The sequence below is a fragment of the Chiloscyllium punctatum genome, chromosome 32, assembly GCF_047496795.1.
Source record: "Chiloscyllium punctatum isolate Juve2018m chromosome 32, sChiPun1.3, whole genome shotgun sequence".
NCBI lineage: Eukaryota > Metazoa > Chordata > Chondrichthyes > Orectolobiformes > Hemiscylliidae > Chiloscyllium > Chiloscyllium punctatum.
Genome location: NC_092770.1, coordinates 57,898,450 through 57,920,818, shown reverse-complemented (window position 1 = coordinate 57,920,818; position 22,369 = coordinate 57,898,450). Strand labels below are relative to the sequence as shown.

Sequence of the window (22,369 nt, the reverse complement as noted above, 5' to 3'; positions counted from 1 at the left end):
GCTGCAGGTGAACCAGTTTCTAACAGCCAGGGAGAGGGTCGGGGAGAGGTGAACGTACCGGGATGGTTTGCCCCTCCACTTTGCAGTGAGCAAGATGTTGCGAGCTGATTTACTGGGGATCAGTGAGTCACTCAGAGCTGCTGGCTAGTGGTCCCTCTGTTCAGAGCAGGCAGCAGAGTGCAGACGGCCTGCTGTTCTGTAGGAAGCCTCTGGTTTGCCCTTTACCTGGGCTCTTCCCGCTGCCGTTCCTAGGTCCAGTGGTGTAGACCCTCCTGGTACCTTGCCCATGTCTGACCTGCGCACAGCAGCTCGCCCGGATGTTTCTGAGAGGGTTGTAATTGGCATCAGGAACCGCTGGGCAAGTGAAGCTCTCTCGGACGAGGTAGCCCAGCCTCGTGCTGGCCAAGAGTCCAGTGGAGGATGGCACAATGTTGGTCACCTCCGCATACACGTACTGTACCACTAAAAGGCAACCTGTATGAGGAAGAGGAGTCTCTGTGAATGATTGCGTGGCTATCCCAGCCTGGTTTCAGCTCAAAGTACAGGCCCGGCGCTTGGCTTACCAGGCTTTGATGGGTTGGTGTACAAGTTGTGAAGGAATGTTTATTCCCACAGCCAGGAGCTGTATTCGGGACCAATGGGTTAGTGCCCACATGATGGGAATGTGGATGTGTTAACCATCTGCCTCAGGGAAGGCGTGGCTCATGGGAACTTACAGCTCTCTATGCTCACCAGAGAGCAGTAAGAATTATACCCTCCCCATGACCCTGACTCTCCCTGCCACATCTCCTGACCCCCTCTCCCCGCTGCCATGTCTCACCATCCCCAGCTGCCCACCCTCCCTTGACCATCCCCCATCCCATTCCCTCACCTGATCCTCCCCTTACCCAACCTTCCCCTTCCCTACCCCATCACCCCTGTTCCTTGCCTTACCCCCTGACTCTCCCCTGCCCCATCATCCTCCACCACCTCTGTGCGCCCCTCCTCCCCCGCCCCACAGCCATCTCTCTCTCCTTCTCTGCCTCACTCTTTCCCCTCTACTGACCCTCTCTCTATTCCCTCCATTGTCCCCCCCCATCTCCATCATTGATCCCTGTATCCCAGTTATTACTCCATTTCCTCAAATCCCATCTCACCCTCACTCCCTCCATTCTGCTCAGTATACCTCCACCACATCTCACTCCCTCTATCCCTCCCTCTCCCCTCTAACTCTACCACTCCCCTCACATCCCCCCCGCCATGTTCCCCTCTCCTAGTTATACCTCCAACCCATTCCCCTCCCCTATCTCCCTCACTGCAGCTTCCATTCACACAGGACCAAAAGGGCTGGATTCTGGAGATGCTTGAAGTAACTGGGATTACAGGTGAGAACGGACATATGGGAGCTGTCTGTGGGGAAATGTTTGCCCAAACAGTATTAGCATCTTCAGGAAGCCAAACAACGGTCTATCGGAGTGGGGTGGGTGGGGGGGAATCTAGCAGTGACATAAGATGATCTGGGCCTAGTCAAGTAGACTTTCAAAGAGTCTTTGTGCAAGAGCAGGTTGGGGAGAATGGGCAGTGGGGTTAATGATATGGGAAGATCCAAGAGTGGGGGCCAATTCCCTCATAACACGGAAACAGTCCCTTCACTCCAACCAGTCCATGCCGGCCATAATCCCAAACTAAACTGGTCTTACTTGCCTGTATTTCGCCCTCTAAACCTTTCCTATCCATGTGTCTGTCTAAATGTCTTTCAAATATTGTAACTGTACCTGCACCACCACTTCCTCTGGAAGTTCATTCCACATGCGAACCACTGTGCGTGAAAAAGTTGCCCCTCATGTCCTTTTTAAATCTTTCTCCTCTCACCTTAAAAACATACCCCCCCCCCCCCCCCAACCCCACCCCCCCAGCTTGAAAATGTCCCAGCCTTTCCAGTCTACTTTTATATCTCAAACCCTTCATTCCTGGCAACATCCTGGTAACTCTTTCGTGAACCCTCTCCACTTTAATAACAGAGTGACCATAACTGCACACTGTACTCCAAATGAAGCCTCACCAGAACGTCCCAACTCCTACACTCAAAGGTCTGAGCAATGAAGGCAAGTGTGCTAAACGTTGTTGTAACACTATTGACTACCTGTGGTGCAAATTTCAAAGAATTATGTCCCTAAACCCCTGGGTTTCTCTGTTCTTAACGCTATCCAAAGTCCCACTTTGAATTGTACACATCCTGCTATTGTTCAATTTTACCAAAATGCAGTACCTTCATATATACAAACTAAACTCCCTCTGCCACTCCTCAGCCCATTGACCCAATTGATCAAGATCTCTTTGTAATCTCATGTCCAGCTCTTTGCTGCTTTCCCAAGTTTGAGGACCCAGCCCTCTTTATTGCCGACTCAGTCCTCGATCTGAACACCAGCACCTGGGACACAGGAGGATTATTGGCGAGTTGGGAGCCGAGTCTCTGTACTGCACCGGAAGGGAGGGATCAAAACCCCCGACGGGGGGTGGGGGGCACCTGTGGGGTAGGCAACGATCCTATGATAGTCATGAGGGGGCCCTTTCATGATCATTGCTCCATGCTTTGCCAGGAGTCTTTCGAAAACTGGCCCATTTGGCCAAAATGAATGACACAAACCATTGCGAAGGTCCCATGCTTTGATGGTTCGATCCCGCGAGCCGGTGTAGATGATGCGATCATCCAGTGAGAAAGCTGCACACTTGACCCCCTGAAAGAACAAGCCCTGATTGGACGAGAAGAGCAAATGGTCAGCATGGGGGCAATTGCTTCCTGCAGTGAAGACAGTTCACAAATGTCAGACAGACCAATCAGGACGTAGCTCCAAGCACTCTGACCTTTAACCTCCCCAGTGCCCCTCCTAAGTGTTAGCTCCATCAGAGGTCTGTGGGCTGTCAGGAATTGAGAGGGAAGAAGTCCTTTCACAAGTGAGCCCACAGTTCTCAAAGATACACAAGATCTGGCCACGCCACCCACAAAGGATACCCAAGATTTATCCTGGCACCAAACCGTCTAGCTTTGGAGATGGAATGCAACTTCTCGGAGTGCTGCTCCCTGCCTGGTTCCAATAGGAGCTCCACCAGATCCTCAGTCAAAGGGCCTTTCTCCCAACCCCCACCCCTTTGTCTTGGTATCAACTTATCCCCAAGGCCTGCCTCCCTGTAGATGCTAATATAAGTTTCCACCACATCTCATTGTGAGCAGCCAGGAACACCAGGATTCAAGCTCACATCATGATAACATTATAATCCAGTGACCCTCCCAGTATAGCACAGACAAGAGAGTTGCACTGACTGAAACTGCATAGCCTCTTAGAGCAGTGTCAGCTCTCTTAAAAATGATCAATATCCAGTCTGTTAGGCAGGACAGAGGTGTAGACTATTTCTAAATGGGGAAAGACTTCAGAAATCTGAAGCACGTAGTGGCTTGGGAGTCCTAGTTCAGATTCTTTTACGATTAATACACAGGTTTAGTTGGCAGTTAGGAAGGCAAATGCAGCGTTGACATTCATTTAGAGCAGAGCTGGACTGCTGAGGCTGTATAAGGCTCTGGTCAGACCACATTTGGAATAGTTTGAGCAGTTTTGAGCCCTGAATCTAAAGAAGGAGATGCTGACCTTGGAGGGGGTTTACAGAAATGATTCCTTGTCATGTGAGGATCGGTTCAGGTCTCTGGGTCTGTGCTCGATGAAGTTTGGAAGGATGAGGAGGGAATCTGATTAAAACTGACAGAGTACTGAGCTGCCTGGATAGAATGGACATGGAGAAGATGTTTCTTACGACCAGGCGAGACTAGGGATCTGAGGGCACAACGTCACAGTGAAGTGACCATCCTTTAGAACTGAGACGAGGGTAATTTCATAGATGGTTAATCTGTGGAGCGAAGTCATTGAGTGTATTTAAGACAGAGGAGGTTCTTGATTAGTAAGGGGATCAAGAGTTCCAGGGAGAAGGCAGAGGAATGGGATTGAGTAACATTTCGGCCATGATTGAATGGTGGAGCAGATTCGTTAGGCTGAATGACTTAATTCTGTTCCGACATCTTATGGTCTGTTTGACAGTGACAATTGTATTTTCCTTCATCACACTCCTTCTGGTACTTTTCAACTCCTAAAATCTCTCTCTCTCACTGTATAAAATCACTTTTCCACATGTTACCCATTATCCTGCTCGGATGGATGAAAGAAACTCCGTCAGGCGCAAATTACCGACAAGGAGTTCTCCCCACGATCCCCTGTGCAAATGGCCTGCATTAGAACAATGATGGCCACCTCTACAGCCGTCCAAGCCTGCTTGAGGAGCGGCGCTATGTAAATACAGGCCGTTTCGCTGTTTCTGCAGAGATCTGGAATGCAGTGTCTGATTGCAGGAATACATTGACAGACACGTGAGATCAAGGGAGAAGCTGGGGAGAGGGCGGGAGGAATGGGGATTAAGAACCCATTTCAAATTCAAGACCCAACATACCGGGCCGAATGGCCTCTCTCTCTGCACTGTGAGAGACGGTGATTCAATATGGTCAGGGGTCGGTTAACTCTTACCTTGTAGGAAAACTCACAGTCCCACCGCTGCTTTTGGAGATTCCATATTCTCTGGACTGGTCCCTGACACCCACTGAAGGCGTACTGTTCCTTGTGACTGATCTCCAAGCAGGTTACTCTGCTGTCGTGAGGCTCCAGGACAGTGGGCAGGGAGTTTCCAGTGTAGAGGTGGAGCTCCCCAGTGTCCATGCCTAGCAGTACACTGCAGTCTGACATGACGGCCATACTGGTCAATACAAAGCGTGGCAGAGTGGGGAAAGTGGCTAGGGTATCTCCCAGTAGGGGGTCACACTCCGCACTGTGTAGTGCCCGCACCATGACACAACTAATGTACGCTGTTGCCAACTGCTCCTCGCTTCTGCTAACGGCAAGACATTGGACTGTTTCCCCTGGCCCTGGGGGCTGACAGCACATCAGCTTCTGCCATGTCTCCATGCAGAAAGCCAGCAGGGCCCCAGATCTCAGGCCACAGAGCAGTAACCTCTTCAGCTGGACGACAGCAAGCCTGCAGATTTCATTGCCAGTGTCGATTGTACGGAGAGTCACACCTGCGGTGGGAGAACTCTGAATTAATCCACAGTTGTTGAACATCCAGGGTTTATAGGCTGACTTCCCAAATTGCACAGCAACTTGCAGTTAATCTTACATTGTGTATAACAATCCTCCCACCGCCCTCTATAATAATCCACCCATCACTGTGTATATCAATACCCCATCATTCTCTATAACAATCCACCCCTCACTGTCCATAACAACCCACAGATCACTCTCTATAACAATCCACCCATTACTCTCCATAATAATCCACCATTACTCTTTATAACAACCCACAGATCACTCTACAACAATCTGCCCATCACTGTCTACAACAATCCGCCTATTACTCTATACAACAACACACAGATCACTTTATAGAACAATCCATTCATCACCCTCTATACCAATCCACGCATCACTCTCCATAACAACCCACAGGTCACCCTCTGTGACAATCCACCATTACTGTCTACAACAATTCTCCTATCGCTCTCTATAACAATCCACCCATCACTCTCTACAACAACCCACAGATCACTCTCTATAACCATCCCCCATCACCCACTGTAACAATCCACCCATCACTTTCTATAACAATCCACTGGTAATGCCTCTGCCTATCTCTACCCCTTCGTTTCTCCTTTGTCTCCCCCATTACTCTAACTCTACCATATTACTGTGTGAAATGTCTCCCCTTCAAAATCACTGTTTTTGTATTATAAGCTTGCTTGGTAAAAGCTGGGTGAGAGGCCTTGTTTGACTTTGTGTTTCTCCTGGCTGGAATGTTTGCCATATTGCTGTCATCTGTCTAAAGCCAGCACTGCATCCACCCCGACGTGTTACTGTTGATTGATCATTTCACTGACTGCCTGATTCCCAGCGTGGAGTATGCAATGGTGACTGAAGGCAATAGTTACAGCCTTCCCCAATATTTAATTGAAGGAACCTTCTGCTCATGAAGCACTGGATGATAAGCACTCTGAAAAATATCGAGGTAGGGCCCTGGGGAGTGTCATCAAAGAGACAGACTTAGAGCTGCAGGCACATAGTTCCCTGAAACTGGTGTCGCAGATAGACAGGGTGGGGAAGACTTTTGTTTGATGCACTTGCCTTCATCGGTCAGAGCATTGAGTATAAGAGTTGAGATGTCATGTTGCGGCTGTATAAGTCATCAGTGTGGCCATTTTTAGAATATTGCGTACAGTTCAGGTCTGAAAACAACAAATGCTGGAGATCACAGCTGCTCAGAGAGCATCCATGGAGAGAGAGAAAGCTAACCTTTTGAGGCGAGATGCGTCTTCATCAATTCTGGTTATCCTGCTACAGGAAAAATGTTATTAAACTGGAAAGGGTGCAAAAACATTGACAAGGATGTTACCAAGACTGGAAGGTTTGAATTACAGGTAGTTCTTGAATAAAGCAAGTTCTGGCAATGCAATTTGCTTGTAACGTTGCTGAGGAATTCAGGAAGGGCAGTTTCGAGAATGTTTACCTCTGTTGGCAATAGTACAATTCCAGCGGGGATCGGTTCACATGGTTCGTTCCGCGCATGCACCAATGTCCCCGCTGGAGTCTCTACACCGTACTGTGGGTGCATCGATGTCAGCTCTGGTCTTGGGGCCATTCTGGCAATGTGCGGATGTCAGCTGCCATCAGACCAGCTTTCTGTGAGGGACACTATACACACAGCAGCTTTCTGTGGGGGACACTGTACAGAGAGCAGCTTTCTGTGGAGGGGGCACTGTACAGAGAGCAGCTTTCTGTGAGGGGTACTGTACAGGGAACAGCTTTATTTGGGGTGGTACTGTACAGAGAGCAGCTTTTTGTGAGGGACACAGTACAGAGAGCAGCTTTCTGTGTGAGGGCACTGTGCAGAGAGCAGCTTTCTGTGAGGGGGGTACTGTACAGACAGCAGATTTCTGTGGGGTGGGGGGTACAGTACAGAGAGCAGCTTTCAGTGAGTGGGGTACTGTATAGAGAGGAGCTTTTTGTGTGGAGGTACTGTACAGAGAGCAGCTTTCGATGGTGAGGGTACTGTACAGAGAGCAGCTTTCTGTGGGGGGGGCACTGTACAGAGAGCAGCTTTCTGTGTGTGGGGGGTACTGTACAGAGCGCAGCTTTATTTGGGGGTGTACTGTACAGAGAGCAACTTTCTGTGAGGGATACTGTACACAGAGCAGCTTTCTGTGAGGGGGTCTGTACAGGGAGCAGCTTTATTTGTGGGGGTACTGTACAGGGAGCAGCTTTCTGTGAGGGATACTGTACAGAAAGCAGCTTTCTGTGGGGGGGGGTACTGTTCAGAGAACAGCTTTCTATGAGGGGGCACTGTACAGAGAGCAGCTTTCTGTGAGGGATACTGTACAGAGAGCAGCTTTCTGTGAGACATACTGTACATAGAGTAGCATTCTGTGAGGGGTACGAGACAGACAGCAGCTTTCTGTGAGAGATACTGTACAGAGAGCAGCTTTGTGTGAGGGGCCACTGTACAGAGAGCAGCTTTCTGTGAGGGGGCACTGTACAGAGAGCAGCTTTCTGTGAGGGATACTGTACAGAGAGAAGATTTCTGTGAGGGATACTGTACAGAGAGCAGCTTTCTCTAAGGGGGCACTGTACATAGAGCAACTTTCTGTGAGAGATACTGTACAGAGAGCAGCTTTGTGTGAGGGGGCACTGTACAGAGAGCAGCTTTTTGTGAGGGGGCACTGTACAGAGAGCAGTTTTCTATGGGGTGGGGCGGGTGGGGAGCTGCATGGAGATCAGCTTTCCGTGGGGGGATTACTTAATAGAGAGCAAATTTCTGTGGGGGGTACTATACAGAGATCAGCTTCTGTGGGGGGTTACTGTACGGAGAGCAGCTTTCTGTGAGGGGTACTGTACAGAGAGCAGCTTTCTGTGAGGGACACTGTACAGAGAGCAGCTTTCTGTGAGGGATACAGTGCAGAGAGCAGCGTTCTGAGAGACATACTGTACAAAGAGCAGCTTTCTGTGTGTGAGGGGGTACTGTATAGAGAACAAATTTCTGTGAGGGATACTGTACAGAGAGCAGCTTTCTGTGAGGGATACTGTACAGAGAGCAACTTTCTGTAGGGGGCACAGCACAGAGAGCAGCTTTCTGTGAGGGATACAGTTCAGAGAGCATCTTTCTGTGAGGGATACTGTACACAGAGCAGCTTTCTGTGAGGGGTACTGTACAGTGAACGGCTTTCTGTGGGGCGGGGTGGGGCGGGGGGGGAGGTTACTGTGTGGAGATCAGCTTTCTGTGGAGGGATTACTTAACAGAGAACAGCTTTCTGTGCGGGGCATGGTATAGAGAGCAGCTTTCTGTGAGGGGGCACTGTACCGAGAGCAGCTTTCTGTGTGGGGTACTGTACAGAGAGCAGCTTTCTGTGAGGGGGCACTGTACAGAGAGCAGCTTTCTGTGAGGTGGTTACTGTCCAGAGAGCAGCTTTCTTTGGGCGGCGCGGTGTACAGATACTAGCTTTCTGTGAGAGACACTGTACAGAGAGCAGCTTTCTGTGAGAGATATTTTACAGAGAGCAGCTTTCTGTGAGGGGGGGGGGTTAATGTCCAGAGAGTAGCTTTCTTTGAGGGGTACTGTACAGAGAGCAGATTTCTGTGAGGTGTATTGTACAGAGAGCGGTTTCTGTGAGGAATACTGTACAGGGAGCAGCATTCTGTGAGGGATACTATACAGAGAGTAGCTTTCTGTGAGGGGTACTGTACACAGCAGCTTTCTGTGAGGGGGTACTGTACAGAGAGCAGCTTTCTGTGAGGGGTACTCTACAGAGAGCAGCTTTCTGTGAGGGGGCACTGTACATAGAGCAGCATTCTTTGAGGGGGACTGTGCAAAGAGCAGCTTTCTGTGAGATAATACTTTACAAAAAGCAGCATTCTGTGAGGGGGTACTGTACAGAAAACAGCTTTCTGTGAGGGGTACTGTACACAGAGCAGCTTTGTGTGTGTGAGGGGGTACTGTATAGAGAGCAGCTTTCTGTGAGAGATACTGTACAGAGAGCAGCTTTGTGTGAGGGGGCACTGTACAGACAGCAGCTTTCTGTGAGAGATACTGTACAGAGAGCAGCTTTGTATGAGGGGGCACTGTACAGAGAGCAGCTTTCTGTGAGGGGTACTGTACAGAGAGCAGCTTTCTGTGAGGGGCACTGTACAGAGAGCAGTTTTCTATGGGGTGGGGCGGGTGGGGAGCTGCATGGAGATCAGCTTTCCGTGGGGGGATTACTTAATAGAGAGCAAATTTCTGTGGGGGGTACTATACAGAGATCAGCTTCTGTGGGGGGTTACTGTACGGAGAGCAGCTTTCTGTGAGGGGTACTGTACAGAGAGCAGCTTTCTGTGAGGGACACTGTACAGAGAGCAGCTTTCTGTGAGGGATACAGTGCAGAGAGCAGCGTTCTGAGAGACATACTGTACAAAGACCAGCTTTCTCTGAGGGGACACTATATAGAGAGCAGCTTTCTGTGAGGGGGCACTGTACAGAGAGCAGCTTTCTGTGAGGGGGCACTATAAAGAGAGCAGCTTTCTGTTGGGGGGCACTATACAGAGAGCAGCTTTCTGTGAGGGGTACTGTACAGGAAGCAGCTTTCTGTGAGGGGGCACTGTACAGAGAGCAGCTTTCTGTGAGGGGGCACTATACAGAGAGCAGCTTTCTGTGAGGGATACTGTACAGAGAGCAGCTTTCTGTGAGGGGTACTGTACAGTGAATGGCTTTCTGTGGGGTGGGGCGGGGGGGGAGGTTACTGTGTGGAGATCAGCTTTCTGTGGAGGGATTACTTAACAGAGAGCAGCTTTTTGTGAGAGACACTGTACAGAGAGCAGCTTTCTGTGGGGTGGCACTGTACAGGGAGCAGCTTTCTGTGGGGGGTGGTTACTGTCCAGAGAGCAGCTTTCTTTGGGCGGCGCAGTGTACAGATACTAGCTTTCTGTGAGAGACACTGTACAGAGAGCAGCTTTCTGTGAGGGACACTGTACAGAGAGCAGCTTTCTGTAGGGGAGTTACTATACATAGAGCAGCTTTCTGTGAGGTGGTTACTGTACATATAGCAGCTTTCTGTGAGAGATATTTTACAGGGAGCAGCTTCCTGTGAGGGATACTGTACAGAGAGCAGCTTTCTGTGAGAGATATTTTACAGAGAGCAGCTTTCTGTCGGGGGGGTTACTGTCCAGAGAGCAGCTTTCTGTGGGAGCGCACTGTACAGAGAGTAGCTTCCTGTAAGAGATACTGTACAGAGAGCAGCTTTCTGTGGGAATCACTGTGGAGAGGGGGGCACTGTATAGAGAGCAGCTTTCTGTGAGGGGCACTGTACAGAGAGCAGCTTTCTGTGAGGGGGCACTGTACATAGAGCAGATTTCTGTGAGAGTTACTGTACAGAGAGCAGCTTTCTGTGAGGGACACTGTACAGAGAGCAGCTTTCTGTGAGGGGGCACTGTACAGAGAGCAGCTTTCTGTGAGGGGGCACTGTACATAGAGCAGATTTCTGTGAGGGGGCACTGTACATAGAGCAGATTTCTGTGAGGTGTATTGTACAGAGAGCAGTTTCTGTGAGGAATACTGTACAGGGAGCAGCATTCTTTGAGGGGTACTGTGCAAAGAGCAGCTTTCTGTGAGATAATACTGTACAAAAAGCAGCATTCTGTGAGGGGGTACTGTACAGAAAACAGCTTTCTGTGAGGGATATTTTCCAGAGAGCAGCTTTCTGTGGGAGGCACTGTACAGAGAGCAGCTTTCTGTGAGGTGTACTGTGCAGAGAGCAGCTTTCTGTGAGGGGTACTGTGCAGAGAGCAGCTTTCTGTGAGAGATACTGTACAGAGAGCAGTTTTCTGTGAAGTGGTTACTGTACAGAGAGTAACTTTCTGTGAGGGCTCTGCACAGAGAGCAGCATTCTGTGAGGGATACAGTGCAGAGAGCAGCGTTATGAGCGACATACTGTACTGAGAGCAACTTTCTGTGTGTGGGGCGGGACTGTATAGAGAGCAGCTTTCTCTCAGAGAGCACTGTACATAGGGCAGCATTCTTTGAGGGGTACTGTACAGAGAGCAGTTTTCTGTGAGGGATACTGTGCAGAGAGCAGCTTTCTGTGAGGGATACTGTACAGAGAGCAGTTTTCTGTGAGGGGGCACTGAACAGAGAGCAGCTTTCTGTGTGTGGGGCGGTACTGTATAGAGAGCAGCTTTCTCGGTGGGGGCACAGTACATAGAGCAGCGTTCTTTGAAGGGTACTGTACAGAGAGCAGCTTTCTGTGAGGGGGCACTGAACAGAGAGCAGCTTTCTGTGAGAGATACTGTACAGAGAGCAGCTTTCTGTGGGGTGGCACTGTACAGAGAGCAGGTTTCTGTGCGGGGCACTGTATAAAGAGCAGCTTTCTGTGAGGTGCACTGTACAGAGAGCAGCTTTCTGTGAGAGATATTTTCCAGAGAGCAGTTTTCTGTGAGGGGCACTGTACAGAGAGCAGCTTTCTGTGAGGGGTACTGTACAGAGAGCAGCTTTCTGTGAGTGGGGTAAAAACAATAACTGCAGATGCTGGAAAGCAACTACTGGATTAGTGGTGCTGGAAGAGCACAGCAGTTCAGGCAGCATCCAACGAGCAGCGAAATCGACGTTTCGGGCTAAAGCCATCCATCAGGAATAAAGGCAGTGAGCCTGAAGCGTGGAGAGATAAGCTAGAGGAGGGTGGGGGTGGGGAGAGAGTAGCATAGAGTACAATGGGTGAGTGGGGGAGGAGATGAAGGTGATAGGTCAAGGAGGAGAGGGTGGAGTGGATAGGTGGAAAAGGAGATAGGCAGGTAGGACAAGTCCGGACAAGTCAAGGAGACAGTGCTGAGCTGGAAGTTTGAAACTAGGATGAGGTGGGGGAAGGGGAAATGAGGAAGCTGTTGAAGTCCACATTGATGCCCTGGGGTTGAAGTGTTCCGAGGCGGAAGATGAGGCTTTCTTCCTCCAGGCGTCTGGTGGTGAGGGAGCGGCGGTGAAGGAGGCCCAGGACCTCCATGTCCTCGGCAGAGTGGGAGAGGGGAGTTGAAATGTTGGGCCACAGGGCGGTGTGGTTGATTGGTGCGGGTGTCTCTGAGATGTTCCCTAAAGCGCTCTGCTAGGAGGCGCCTAGTCTCCCCAATGCAGAGGAGACCACATCAGGAGCAACGGATATAATAAATGATATTAGTGGATGTGCAGGTAAAACTTTGATGGATGTGGAAGGCTCCTTTAGGGCCTTGGATAGGGGTGAGGGAGGAGGTGTGGGCACAGGTTTTACAGTTCCTGCGGTGGCAGGGGAAAGTGCCAGAATGGGAGGGTGGGTCGTAGGGGGGGTGTGGACCTGACCAGGTAGTCATGGAGGGAACAGTCTTTGCAGAAGGCGGAAAGGTGTGGGGAGGGAAATATATCCCTGGTGGTGGGGTCTTTTTGGAGGTGGCGGAAATGTCGGCGGATGATTTGGTTTATGCGAAGGTTGGTAGGGTGGAAGGTGAGCACCAGGGGCGTTCTGTCCTTGTTACGGTTGGAGGGGTGGGGTCTGAGGGTGGAGGAGCGGGATGTGGACAAGATGCGTTGGAGGGCATCTTTAACCACGTGGGAAGGGAAATTGCGGTCTCTAAAGAAGGAGGCCATCTGGTGTGTTCTATGGTGGAACTGGTCCTCCTGGGAGCAGATACGGCGGAGGCGGAGAAATTGGGAATACGGGATGGCATTTTTGCAAGAGATAGGGTGGGAAGAGGTGTAATCCAGGTAGCTGTGGGTGGGTTTGTAAAAAATGTCAGTGTCAAGTCGGTCGTCACTAATGGAGATGGAGAGGTCCAGGAAGTGGAGCGAGGTGTCAGAGATGGTCCAGGTAAATTTAAGGTCAGGGTGGAATGTGTTGGTGAAGTTGATGAATTGCTCAACCTCCTCGCGGGAGCACGAAGTGGTGCCAATGCAGTCATCAATGTAGCGGAGGAAGAGGTAGGGAGTGGTGCCGGTGTAATTACGGAAGATCAACTGTTCTACATAGCCAACAAAGAGACAGGCATAGCTGGGGCCCATACGTGTGCCCATGGCTACGCCTTTGGTCTGGAGGAAGTGGGAGGATTCAAAGGAGAAATTGTTAAGGGTGAGGACCAGTTCCGCCAAACGAATGAGTGTGTCAGTGGAAGGGTACTGTTGGGGACGTCTGGAGAGGCTTGGAGGCCCTGGTCATGGCGGATGGAGGTGTAGAGGGATTGGATATCCATGGTGAAGATGAGGCGTTGGGGGCCGGGGAAACGGAAGTCTTGGAGGAGGTGGAGGGCGTGGGTGTGAGTGGGTACTGTCCAGAGAGAAGCATTCTGTGAGGGATAATGTACAGAAAGCAGCTTTCTGTGAGGTGGTTACTTTCCAGAGAGCAGCTTTCTGTGGGGGGTGCACTGTACAGAGAGTAGCTTCCTGTAAGAGATACTGTACAGAGAGCAGCTTTCTGTGAATGATACTGGACAGAGAGCATCTTTTTGTGAGGGATACTGTACAGGAACAGCTTTCTGTGAGGGGTACTGTACAGAGTGCAGCTTTTTGTGAGGGCCACTGTACAGAGAGCAGCTTTCTGTGGGGTGGCAGTGTACAGAGAGCAGCTTTCTGTGAGGGGTACTGTACAGGGAGCAGCTTTCTGTGAGTGGGTACTGTACAGAGAGCAGCTTTCTGTGAGATATTCTGTACAGAGAGCAGCATTCTGTGAGGGGTACTGGACAGAGAGCAGCTTTCTGTGAGGGACACTATACAGAGAGCAGCTTTCTGTAAGGGGTATTGTACAGAGTGCAGCTTTTTGTGAGGAACACTGTACAGAGAGCAGCTTTCTGTGGGGGGTGCACTGTACAGAGAGTAGCTTTCGATGAGGGGGCACTGCACAGAGAGCAGCTTTCTGTGAGGGATACTGTTCAGAGAGCAGCTTTCTGTGAGGGATACTGTACGGAGAGCAGCTTTCTGTGAGGGATACTTTACGGAGAGTAGCTTTCTGTGAGGGGCACAGTACAGAGAGCAGCTTTCTGTGGGAGGGGCGCACTGTACAGAGAGCAGCTTTCTGTGAGGGATACTGTACAGAGAGCAGCTTTCTGTGAGGTGGTTACTGTACAGAGAGAAGCTTTCTGTGGGAGGGGTGCACTGTACAGAGAGCAGCTTTCTGTGAGGGATACTGTACAGAGAGCAGCTTTTTGTGAGGGATACTGTACAGGGAACAGCTTTCTGTGAGGGATACTGTACAGAAAGCAGTTTTCTGTGGGGTGGGACTGTACAGGGAGCAGCTTTCAGTGAGGGATACAGTGCAGAGAGCAGCGCTATGAGAGACATATTGTATAGAGAGCAGCTTTCTCTGAGGGGGTATTGTACATAGAGCAGCATTCTTTGAGGGGTACTGTACAGGGAGCAGCTTTCTGTTGGGGGGCACTCTGCGGGGAGCAGCTTTTTCTGAGGGGCACTGTACAGAGAGCAGCTTTCTGTGAGGGATACAGTGCAGAGAGCAGCGTTCTGAGAGACATACTGTACAGAGAGCATCTTTCTGTGTGTGGGGCGGCACTGTATAGACAGCAGCTTTCTCTGACAGGGCACAGTACATAGAGCAGCATTCTTTGAGGGGTACTGTACAGAGATCAGCTTTCGGTGAGGGACACTGTACAGAGAGCAGCTTTCTGTGAGGTGGTTACTGTACAGAGAGAAGCTTTCTGTGGGAGGGGCGCACTGTACAGAGAGCAGCTTTCTGTGAGGGATACAGTGCAGAACGCAGCGTTATGAGAGACATACTGTACAGAGAGCAACTTTCTGTGTGTGGGGTGGTACTGTATCGAGAGCAGCTTTCTCTGAGGGGGCACAGTACATAGAGCAGCATTCTTTGGGGGAGCACTGCACAGAGAGCAGCTTTCCGTGGGGGGATTACTTAGTAGAGAGCAACTTTCTGTGAGGGGTACTGTACAATGAGCCGCTTTCAGTGGCGTGGCTCTGTACAGGGAGCAGCTTTCTGTGGGAGATACTGTACCGAGAGCAGCTTTCAGTTGGGGGGCACCCTGCGGGGGGCAGCGTTTTGTGAGGGGTACTGTACAGAGAGCAGCTTTCTCTGAGGGGGTACTGTACAGAGAGCAGCTTTCTGTGAGGGATACAGTGCAGAGAGCAGCTTTCTGTGAGGGATACAGTGCAGAGAGCAGCTTTCTGTGAGGGATACAGTGCAGAGAGCAGCTTTCTGTGTGTGGGGCGGTACTGTATAGACAGCAGCTTTCTCTGAGGGGGCACAGTACATAGAGCAGCATTCTTTGAGGGGTACTGTACAGAGAGCAGCATTCTGTGAGAGGGAATTGTACAGAGAGTGGCTTTCTGTGAGAGATACTGTACAGAGAGTAGCTTTCTCTGGGGGAGCACTGTACAGAGAGCTGCTTTCTGTGAGGGGTACTGTACAGAGAGCAGCTTTCTGTGAGGGGTACTGTACAGAGAGCAGCTTTCTCTGAGGGATACTGTACAGAGAGCACCTTTGTCTGGGGGGGGAGGGGCTACTCTATGGAGAGCAGCTTTCTGTGGGTGGGTTACTGTACATGGAGAGCAGCTTTGTGTGGGGGTGTTACTGTTCAGAGAGCATCTTTCTGTAGGGGGGATTGTACCGAGAGCAGCGTTCTGAGACATACTGGACATAGTACAGCTTTCTGTGAGGGGGACTGTACATATAGCAGCTTTCTGTGCGGGATTCTGTACAGAGAGCAGCTTTCTCTAGGGGGGTACTGCATCAAGAGCAGCTTTCTGTGGGGGGGTGTACAGTATAGAGAGCAGTTTTCTATGGGTTGGTACAGTATAGAGAGCAGCTTTCTGTGGGGTGGTACTGTAAAGAGAGCAGCTTTCTGAGAGGGTCACTGTACAGAGAGCAGCTTTCTGTGAGGGGGGTGGGCACTGTACAGAGAGCAGTTTTCTGGGTGGGGGGGGAGGGGTGGCATTGTACAGGGAGCAGCTTTCGCTGAGGGATACTGTACACAGGTCATCTTTCTGTGAGGGATACAGTGCAGAGAACAGCTTACAGTGGGGTTGGGGGTACTCTCTAGAGAGCAGCTTTCTGTTGGCAGGCACTTTACAGAGAGCAGCTTTCTGTGAGAGATACTGTACAGAGAGCAGCTTTCTGTGGGGGGGACTGTACAGAGAGCAGCTTTCTGTGGGGGGTTACTGTACAGAGAGCAACTTTCTGTGGGGGGGACTGTACAGAGAGCAGCTTTCTGTGGGGGGTTACTGTATAGAGATCAGCTGTCTGTGAGAGGGGTACAGTATAGAGAGCAGCTTTCTGTGGGGGTGTACAGTTTGGGTAGCAGCTTTTTGTGGGGGGGGGTACTGTACAGAGAGCAGCTTTCTATGAGGGACACTGTACAGAGACTAGCTTTCTGTGAGGGACACTGTACAGAGAGCAGCTTTCTGTGAGGGACACTGTACAGAGAGCAGCTTTCTGTGAAGGGTACTGCACAGAGAGCAGCTTTCTGTGAGAGAGAACTGTACAGAGAGCAGCTTTTTGTGAGAGATACTGTACAGAGAGCATCGTTCTGAGAGGCATACTGTACAGAGAGCAGCTTTCTGTGGGGTGGGGGGTACTCTCGAGAGAGCAGCTTTCTGTGAGGGGATACTGTACAGAGAGCAGCTTTCTGTGAGAGATACTGTACGTAGAGCAGCTTTCTGTGTGGGGTACTGTACAGAGAGAAGCTTTCTGAGTGGGGTGTACTCTACAGAGAGCAGTTTTCTGTGGGGGGGTTACTGTATAGAGATCAGCTGTCTGTGAGAGGGGTACAGTATAGAGAGCAGCTTTCTGTGGGGGTGTACAGTTTGGGTAGCAGCTTTTTGTGGGGGGGTACTGTACAGAGAGCAGCTTTCTGTAACAGATACCATTGAGCAGCTTCCTGTGAAAGGTAGACTACTCCTAGATTATCCCTTCTTTTGAAAAGATGGAGGGACATAGTGACAAGAATGTTAGCATGCAAGGTCCTGATGATAAAAATGTGGGTGGTGATTGAAGAGGGAAGGCTAATACACTGGAAGAGATGCTCGATATTATAAAGCATTTTGAGCATGAGGAGAGAATATATGATATAGCTCACTTAACAGGAATGAGGGAGTTTTCCTTATCGCTGACCCTGCTTTAACAATATTTTTTAAATGTACTGTGTTAAATTTACTTTTGTTTCGTTGATAAGTATGATTTATACCTTCAATCAGGCTATGCTATATTCTGTGTTAGACTATTGGGTGATTTTTGAGTGATTGTGAGTGATATCTTTTGCTGGTCTGTTTCTAACCCATAGGGTCCATTATTAATATGAAGTGATTTTCTATTGAGCGTGGTTTTGGTGGAATGCAACTACACCGATATAGGAGAACTACCCGTATAAGGAGAAGCTCAATAGACTGGGACCTCCTTCCCTGCAGTGAAGGAGGCCGAGGGGTGATCTTATAAAATCATGAGGGGCACAGAAAAGGTGAATAGCCAAGGTCCTATCCCCAGGATATGGGAATCCAAAACTCGAGGGCAAAGGTTTAAGGTGAGAGGGGGGAAAACATAAAAGGGGCCTGAGCAGTTTTCACACAGAGGGTGGTGTTTATATGGAACAAGCTGCCAGAGAAAGTTGTAGAGGCAGGCACCATTGCGACATTTAAAAGATATCTGGACAGTTATGTGAATAAGAAAAGTTGAGTATGGGCTAAATGTAGACAAATGGGACTAGTTCAGTTTAGGAAACCTGGTCGGCATGGATGAGTTTCTGTGTTATATGACTCTGTGATTAAGCGGTGGAGGGGTCAACAGCAGTGGCTGTGAGGTAAAGCTGGGTGTTATTAACTTGGATGTGGAGTGATAGTGGTGTGGATTGTGGGTGAGAAACAGGAGCGGACTGAGGATCCATCCTCAGAGGATGCCTGAGGTAGCTGTACCTAAGTAGGAAGAGATGTAATTGCAAATGATCTTCCAGTTGCAACTCTAAAGACTAAGCAGTCAAATCAAGACACGACTGGACTAAGGAGGAGACACAGAAATCATGTTTCGAGATCAATCCGACTCACTCAGTGAAGAAATGTTAATTCTGTTCCTCTCTCCACAGATGATGCCAGACCTGCTGAGTTTTCATTTCAGTAGCCACAGTATTTTATTAAATGTGTCAGAGAAAGATAGTGCAATCGTCAGTAAGAAAGTTTGTAGATAGATTGAGACAGACCAAGAGGAATCACTTATTACTGTTGGGGCTACAGAGGAAGTCAGTCTACTGAGATCTCTGTGTTGTATAAGGCACTAGTTCTGAAGGGGTTAATGTTCATGTTACCTTGGCTCCACCCAGTCTTCCATGCCATGTCTGGTGGAGACAAGGGTTTACTCTCACTTTCGCAGGCAGCAGATGTACCAACTCCCTAATTATTATACCTGTCCTAATGTAGTTGTACTTATTGCTATCATGTAGCAAACCTCATTGCTACCTCAGAACAGTACCTCTTCTGTGGGTACTTTATGATGATGTATCTTTAACACTTTTCACCAGACAAGCCCAAGACAATGGAAGATTGGTGGCAGAGAATGACCTCAAATAGCCATTGCGCAGGGACTAGTAGAGGTGGCAAATACCACCAGCTGCCAGTGGGGGCATCTGAATAAACAGCAGACCACATGGGTGGAGGGGGGGCCAGTGTAGGGCTCCCTTCTTTTGCTTCTAAAAGGCACGTTCTATTCAAAAAAGACCAGAATAAGCTGAGGCCTCACCTTCTTCAGGATTCCAGATGACTGTTTTCTCCAAATCCCCAGATTTGGGGAAACACACAAACTTCCCATCTTCTGAAATGCCAGCAATTGCCGTGCGGTTATGGAAAGGAGCAATGGTTTTGTGCTGGCGATTGTAAGCGAGGCTCCAGATTTTGAGATAGTAGGCACTACGGGATGCTGATATCAAGGTATTGCCGGACAGAGACAGCAAAGTGATGGGGACTCCCATACCCTCCATGGAGTCCACCAGCTTTCCTTTGTCCAATAAACTCCAGACCTGGAAAGGGGGGAATAGACAGAGGCAAAGTGGGCAATTCTTTTATGGTGAACCAATAGCTCAGATAACCAACCTAACCACATTGTTCTATACATGGCAATAATCAGCAAAGCTGTGAAGTAGAGATAGGCTCCAGTTCAAGAGGAAGGGAGTGTAATCATAGGGAGGTCTTGCTGAAACCATACCAGGTACGGTTCAGGCCACAGCTGGAATGTGGTGACCAGTTTTAGTTCCCTTATTAGCTCCTTCCAAGTTTGGGTAGAGAGCTGGATACAAGTCTTACACCCAGTCAACTGTGGGGCATTTAGTGTCTGAGAGCAAGAGATATGAGCAAGGATATGTTATAGAGTCATAGAGATATACAGAATGGAAACAGATCCTTCAGTCCAACCCACCCATGCCGACCTGATAGCTGAAATTAATCCAGTCCCATTTGCCAGCATTTGGTCCATATCCCTCTGAACCCTTTCTATTCATGTACCCATCCAGATGCCTTTTGAATGTTGTAATTGTACTTGCTTCCACCACTTCGTCTGGCAGCTCGTTCTAAACATACACCACCTTCTGCATGCGAAAGTTACCCCTTAGATCCCATTTTCAATCTTTCTCCTCTAACCCAAACCTATGACCTCTCACTTTGGACTCCCCTATCCTGGGAAAAAGACTTTGGCTATTTATCCTATCTATGCCCCTCCTGATTTTATAAACCTCTATAAGGTCAACCTTCAGCCTCCGATGTTCCAGGGAAAATAGCCCCAGCACATTTGGCCTCTCTCTATAGCTCAAACACTCCAACCCTGGCCACATCATGTTCTGCATGCTTTCCAGGTAATAACATCATTCCTATAGCAGGGAGGCCAGAATTGGATGCAGTATTCCAAAAGCAGCCTAACCAATCTCCCAACTGCTATACGCAATGGACTGACCAATAAAGGCAAGCACACCAAATGCCTTCTTCACTCACCTGCCTACCTGTGACTCCATCTTCAAGCAACTATGAACCTGCACCCCAAGATCTCTTTGACAAAATGCCTCAGGACCCTACCATTAAGTGGATATGTCCTGCCCTGATGGTCTCCCTCCTGAGCAGCAGGTTGAAACACTCTGACCCTTGCTAAGTTCTGAGCACTGTTTTAGAATCATCATTCTCTTCTTGGGACATGGGCATTGCTACCGTCTAATCCTTGTTGCCTCTGAGGAAATTGAGGACTGTTTGAAAGTAGACAGGGAGGCTTCGAACATACAAATTAGGTACAGGAGTAGGCCATTCGGCCCCTCAAATCTGCTCCACCATTAAATTGGGTCATAGCTGATCTGATTCACTCCAGCCCCTGATAACTTGTGGCTACTCTGAAGTCGCAAGGTTGTGGATCCATGGGGCTGGAGTGCAGAAAGGACGATGTTGATTTGTAGAAGGCTTTATGAGATGAAAACCACGCAGCCGGGCTCTGTGGTGACAATCCCAGCTTACCCGAATGGTCTCATCGTTGGAGCCTGTGATCAGTGTGCTCCCATCCTGACTGATCACTGCAGCCTGAACACTGCCACTGTGTTCCAAATCCATCAGCAGGACTTTCAGAATGGAGCTACAATCCAATTTGAAAACGCGGATGTACTTTCCAAAACCTGTAATTAAAATAAATCCAGAGTCATAAAGTTCTGAGTTGTATTCCCCAAAATATACATTTCCATTCTTCATAGAACATTGAACAGTACAGCACAGAAATAAGCCCTTCAGCCCACCGTTTCTGTGCTAATCAAGATGCCATTTGAAACCAAACCCATCTGCCTGCATGTGGTCCATAAACCTCTATCCTTTGTCTATTCATGTCTCAGTCTAAAAGCCTCTTAAATGTTGCTATCATATCTGCTTCTACCATCTTCCCTGGCAGCATGTTCCAGCACCCACCACTCTCTGTGTAAAAAACATTCCTTGCACATCTCTTTTAAGCTTTACCCCTCTCACCTTAAATCTATTTATTTGACATTTTCCCCTAGGAAAAAGACTCTGACTATCCACCCTAATAATACCTCTCAAAATTTTATCTGCTTCTATCTGGTTGCCCATCAGCCTCCAACGCTCTAGTGAAAACAATCCAGGTTTATCCAACCTCTCGTTCTAGTGAATATAGTCCAATCTAGGCAATATCCAGCTGAACCTCTTTTGCACCCTCTCCAAAGCCTCCACCTCCTTCCTGCAACGTGGTGACCAGAAGTGCACACAATCCCTCAAATGTGGATCAGCTGAACCTGACTTACCAATTTATATGGTCAGTGCCCTGACCAATGAAGGCAAGCATGCCATAAGCCTTCTTAACCACCTTAACCACTTGTGTTGCCACTTTCAAGGAGCTATGGACTTGCACCCTAAGATCCCTCAATACATCAATGCTCCTAAGGGTCCTACCATTTATTCTCTACTTTCCTCTTGCATTTGACCTGCCAAAAAACATCACCTCGCACTTGTTCAGATTAAACTGTTTCTGCCATTTCTCTGGATACAAAGACAATACAAAAATCCCCAGCAATCTTCCCCCTTTCCCCCTTCAGTATCCTGGGATAGATCCCTCCAGGCTCTGGGAACTTAGGTACCTAATGCTTTTCAACAGCTCAGAATTTTCAGAGTTATCATATCACCACTTTGGAGGCGAACCAAATTTCAAATCATTTGTTATGGACTCCCCATTCAATGGAATAGTTACTTCTCTGTTTCCCTTACCCACCTAAAACACTCTGAAATGGAGGGAGTCTAGGACAAGGCTGGATAACCCAATTAGAACTGGTCTATTCAGGTCGAAACCAGAAAAGAGTATGTCACACAATGTGTAATCTGGAACTCTCAACCCCGAAGGCTACAAACATTGAGTCAATTAGAACTCCTGGGCTTGAGATGGATAGATTTTTGTTGGTGGAAGGTCAGTCAATAAAATTGAGGCATAGGTAAAAACAAGGTCTGCAGATGCTGGAAACCAGAGTCTAGATTAGAGTGGTGCTGGAAAAGCACAGCAGGTCAGGCAGCATCCGAGGAACAGGAAAATCGACGTTGCGGGCAAAAGCACTTCATCAGGAATAGAGGCAGGGTGCCTGCAGAGTGGAGAGCTGTGCTATTCCAGTGCCACTCTAATCTAAAGTTGAGGCACAGACTAGCCAAAGCTTGATAGAATGATGGAACAAGCTTGAGTGGCTGAATTGTCTGTTTGGATTGTTCTCAGATCCTGTGGAAGTTGTGACGGAGCGACATTCCTTCTACGCTCCAAGTGATTTGGGCACAGTCCATTGGAAGATTTTCTGTAGACGCC

General features: G+C 49.0%; 1 protein-coding gene across 1 annotated transcript in view; it reads right to left on the bottom strand.

The window, feature by feature from the left end:
* The window catches only part of nwd1 (NACHT and WD repeat domain containing 1), a 72,642-nt gene continuing 50,273 nt past the window's right edge, over nt 1-22,369 (bottom strand). Inside the window, exons 15-19 of the mRNA XM_072551430.1 lie at nt 20,542-20,696; nt 18,794-19,070; nt 4,548-5,095; nt 2,627-2,732; nt 1-474 (exon numbers count right to left, since the gene is read on the bottom strand). Of these exons, the coding sequence (XP_072407531.1) occupies nt 161-474; nt 2,627-2,732; nt 4,548-5,095; nt 18,794-19,070; nt 20,542-20,696 (1,400 nt within the window). The 3' untranslated portion in view covers nt 1-160. The remainder of the gene's footprint in view (nt 475-2,626; nt 2,733-4,547; nt 5,096-18,793; nt 19,071-20,541; nt 20,697-22,369) is intronic.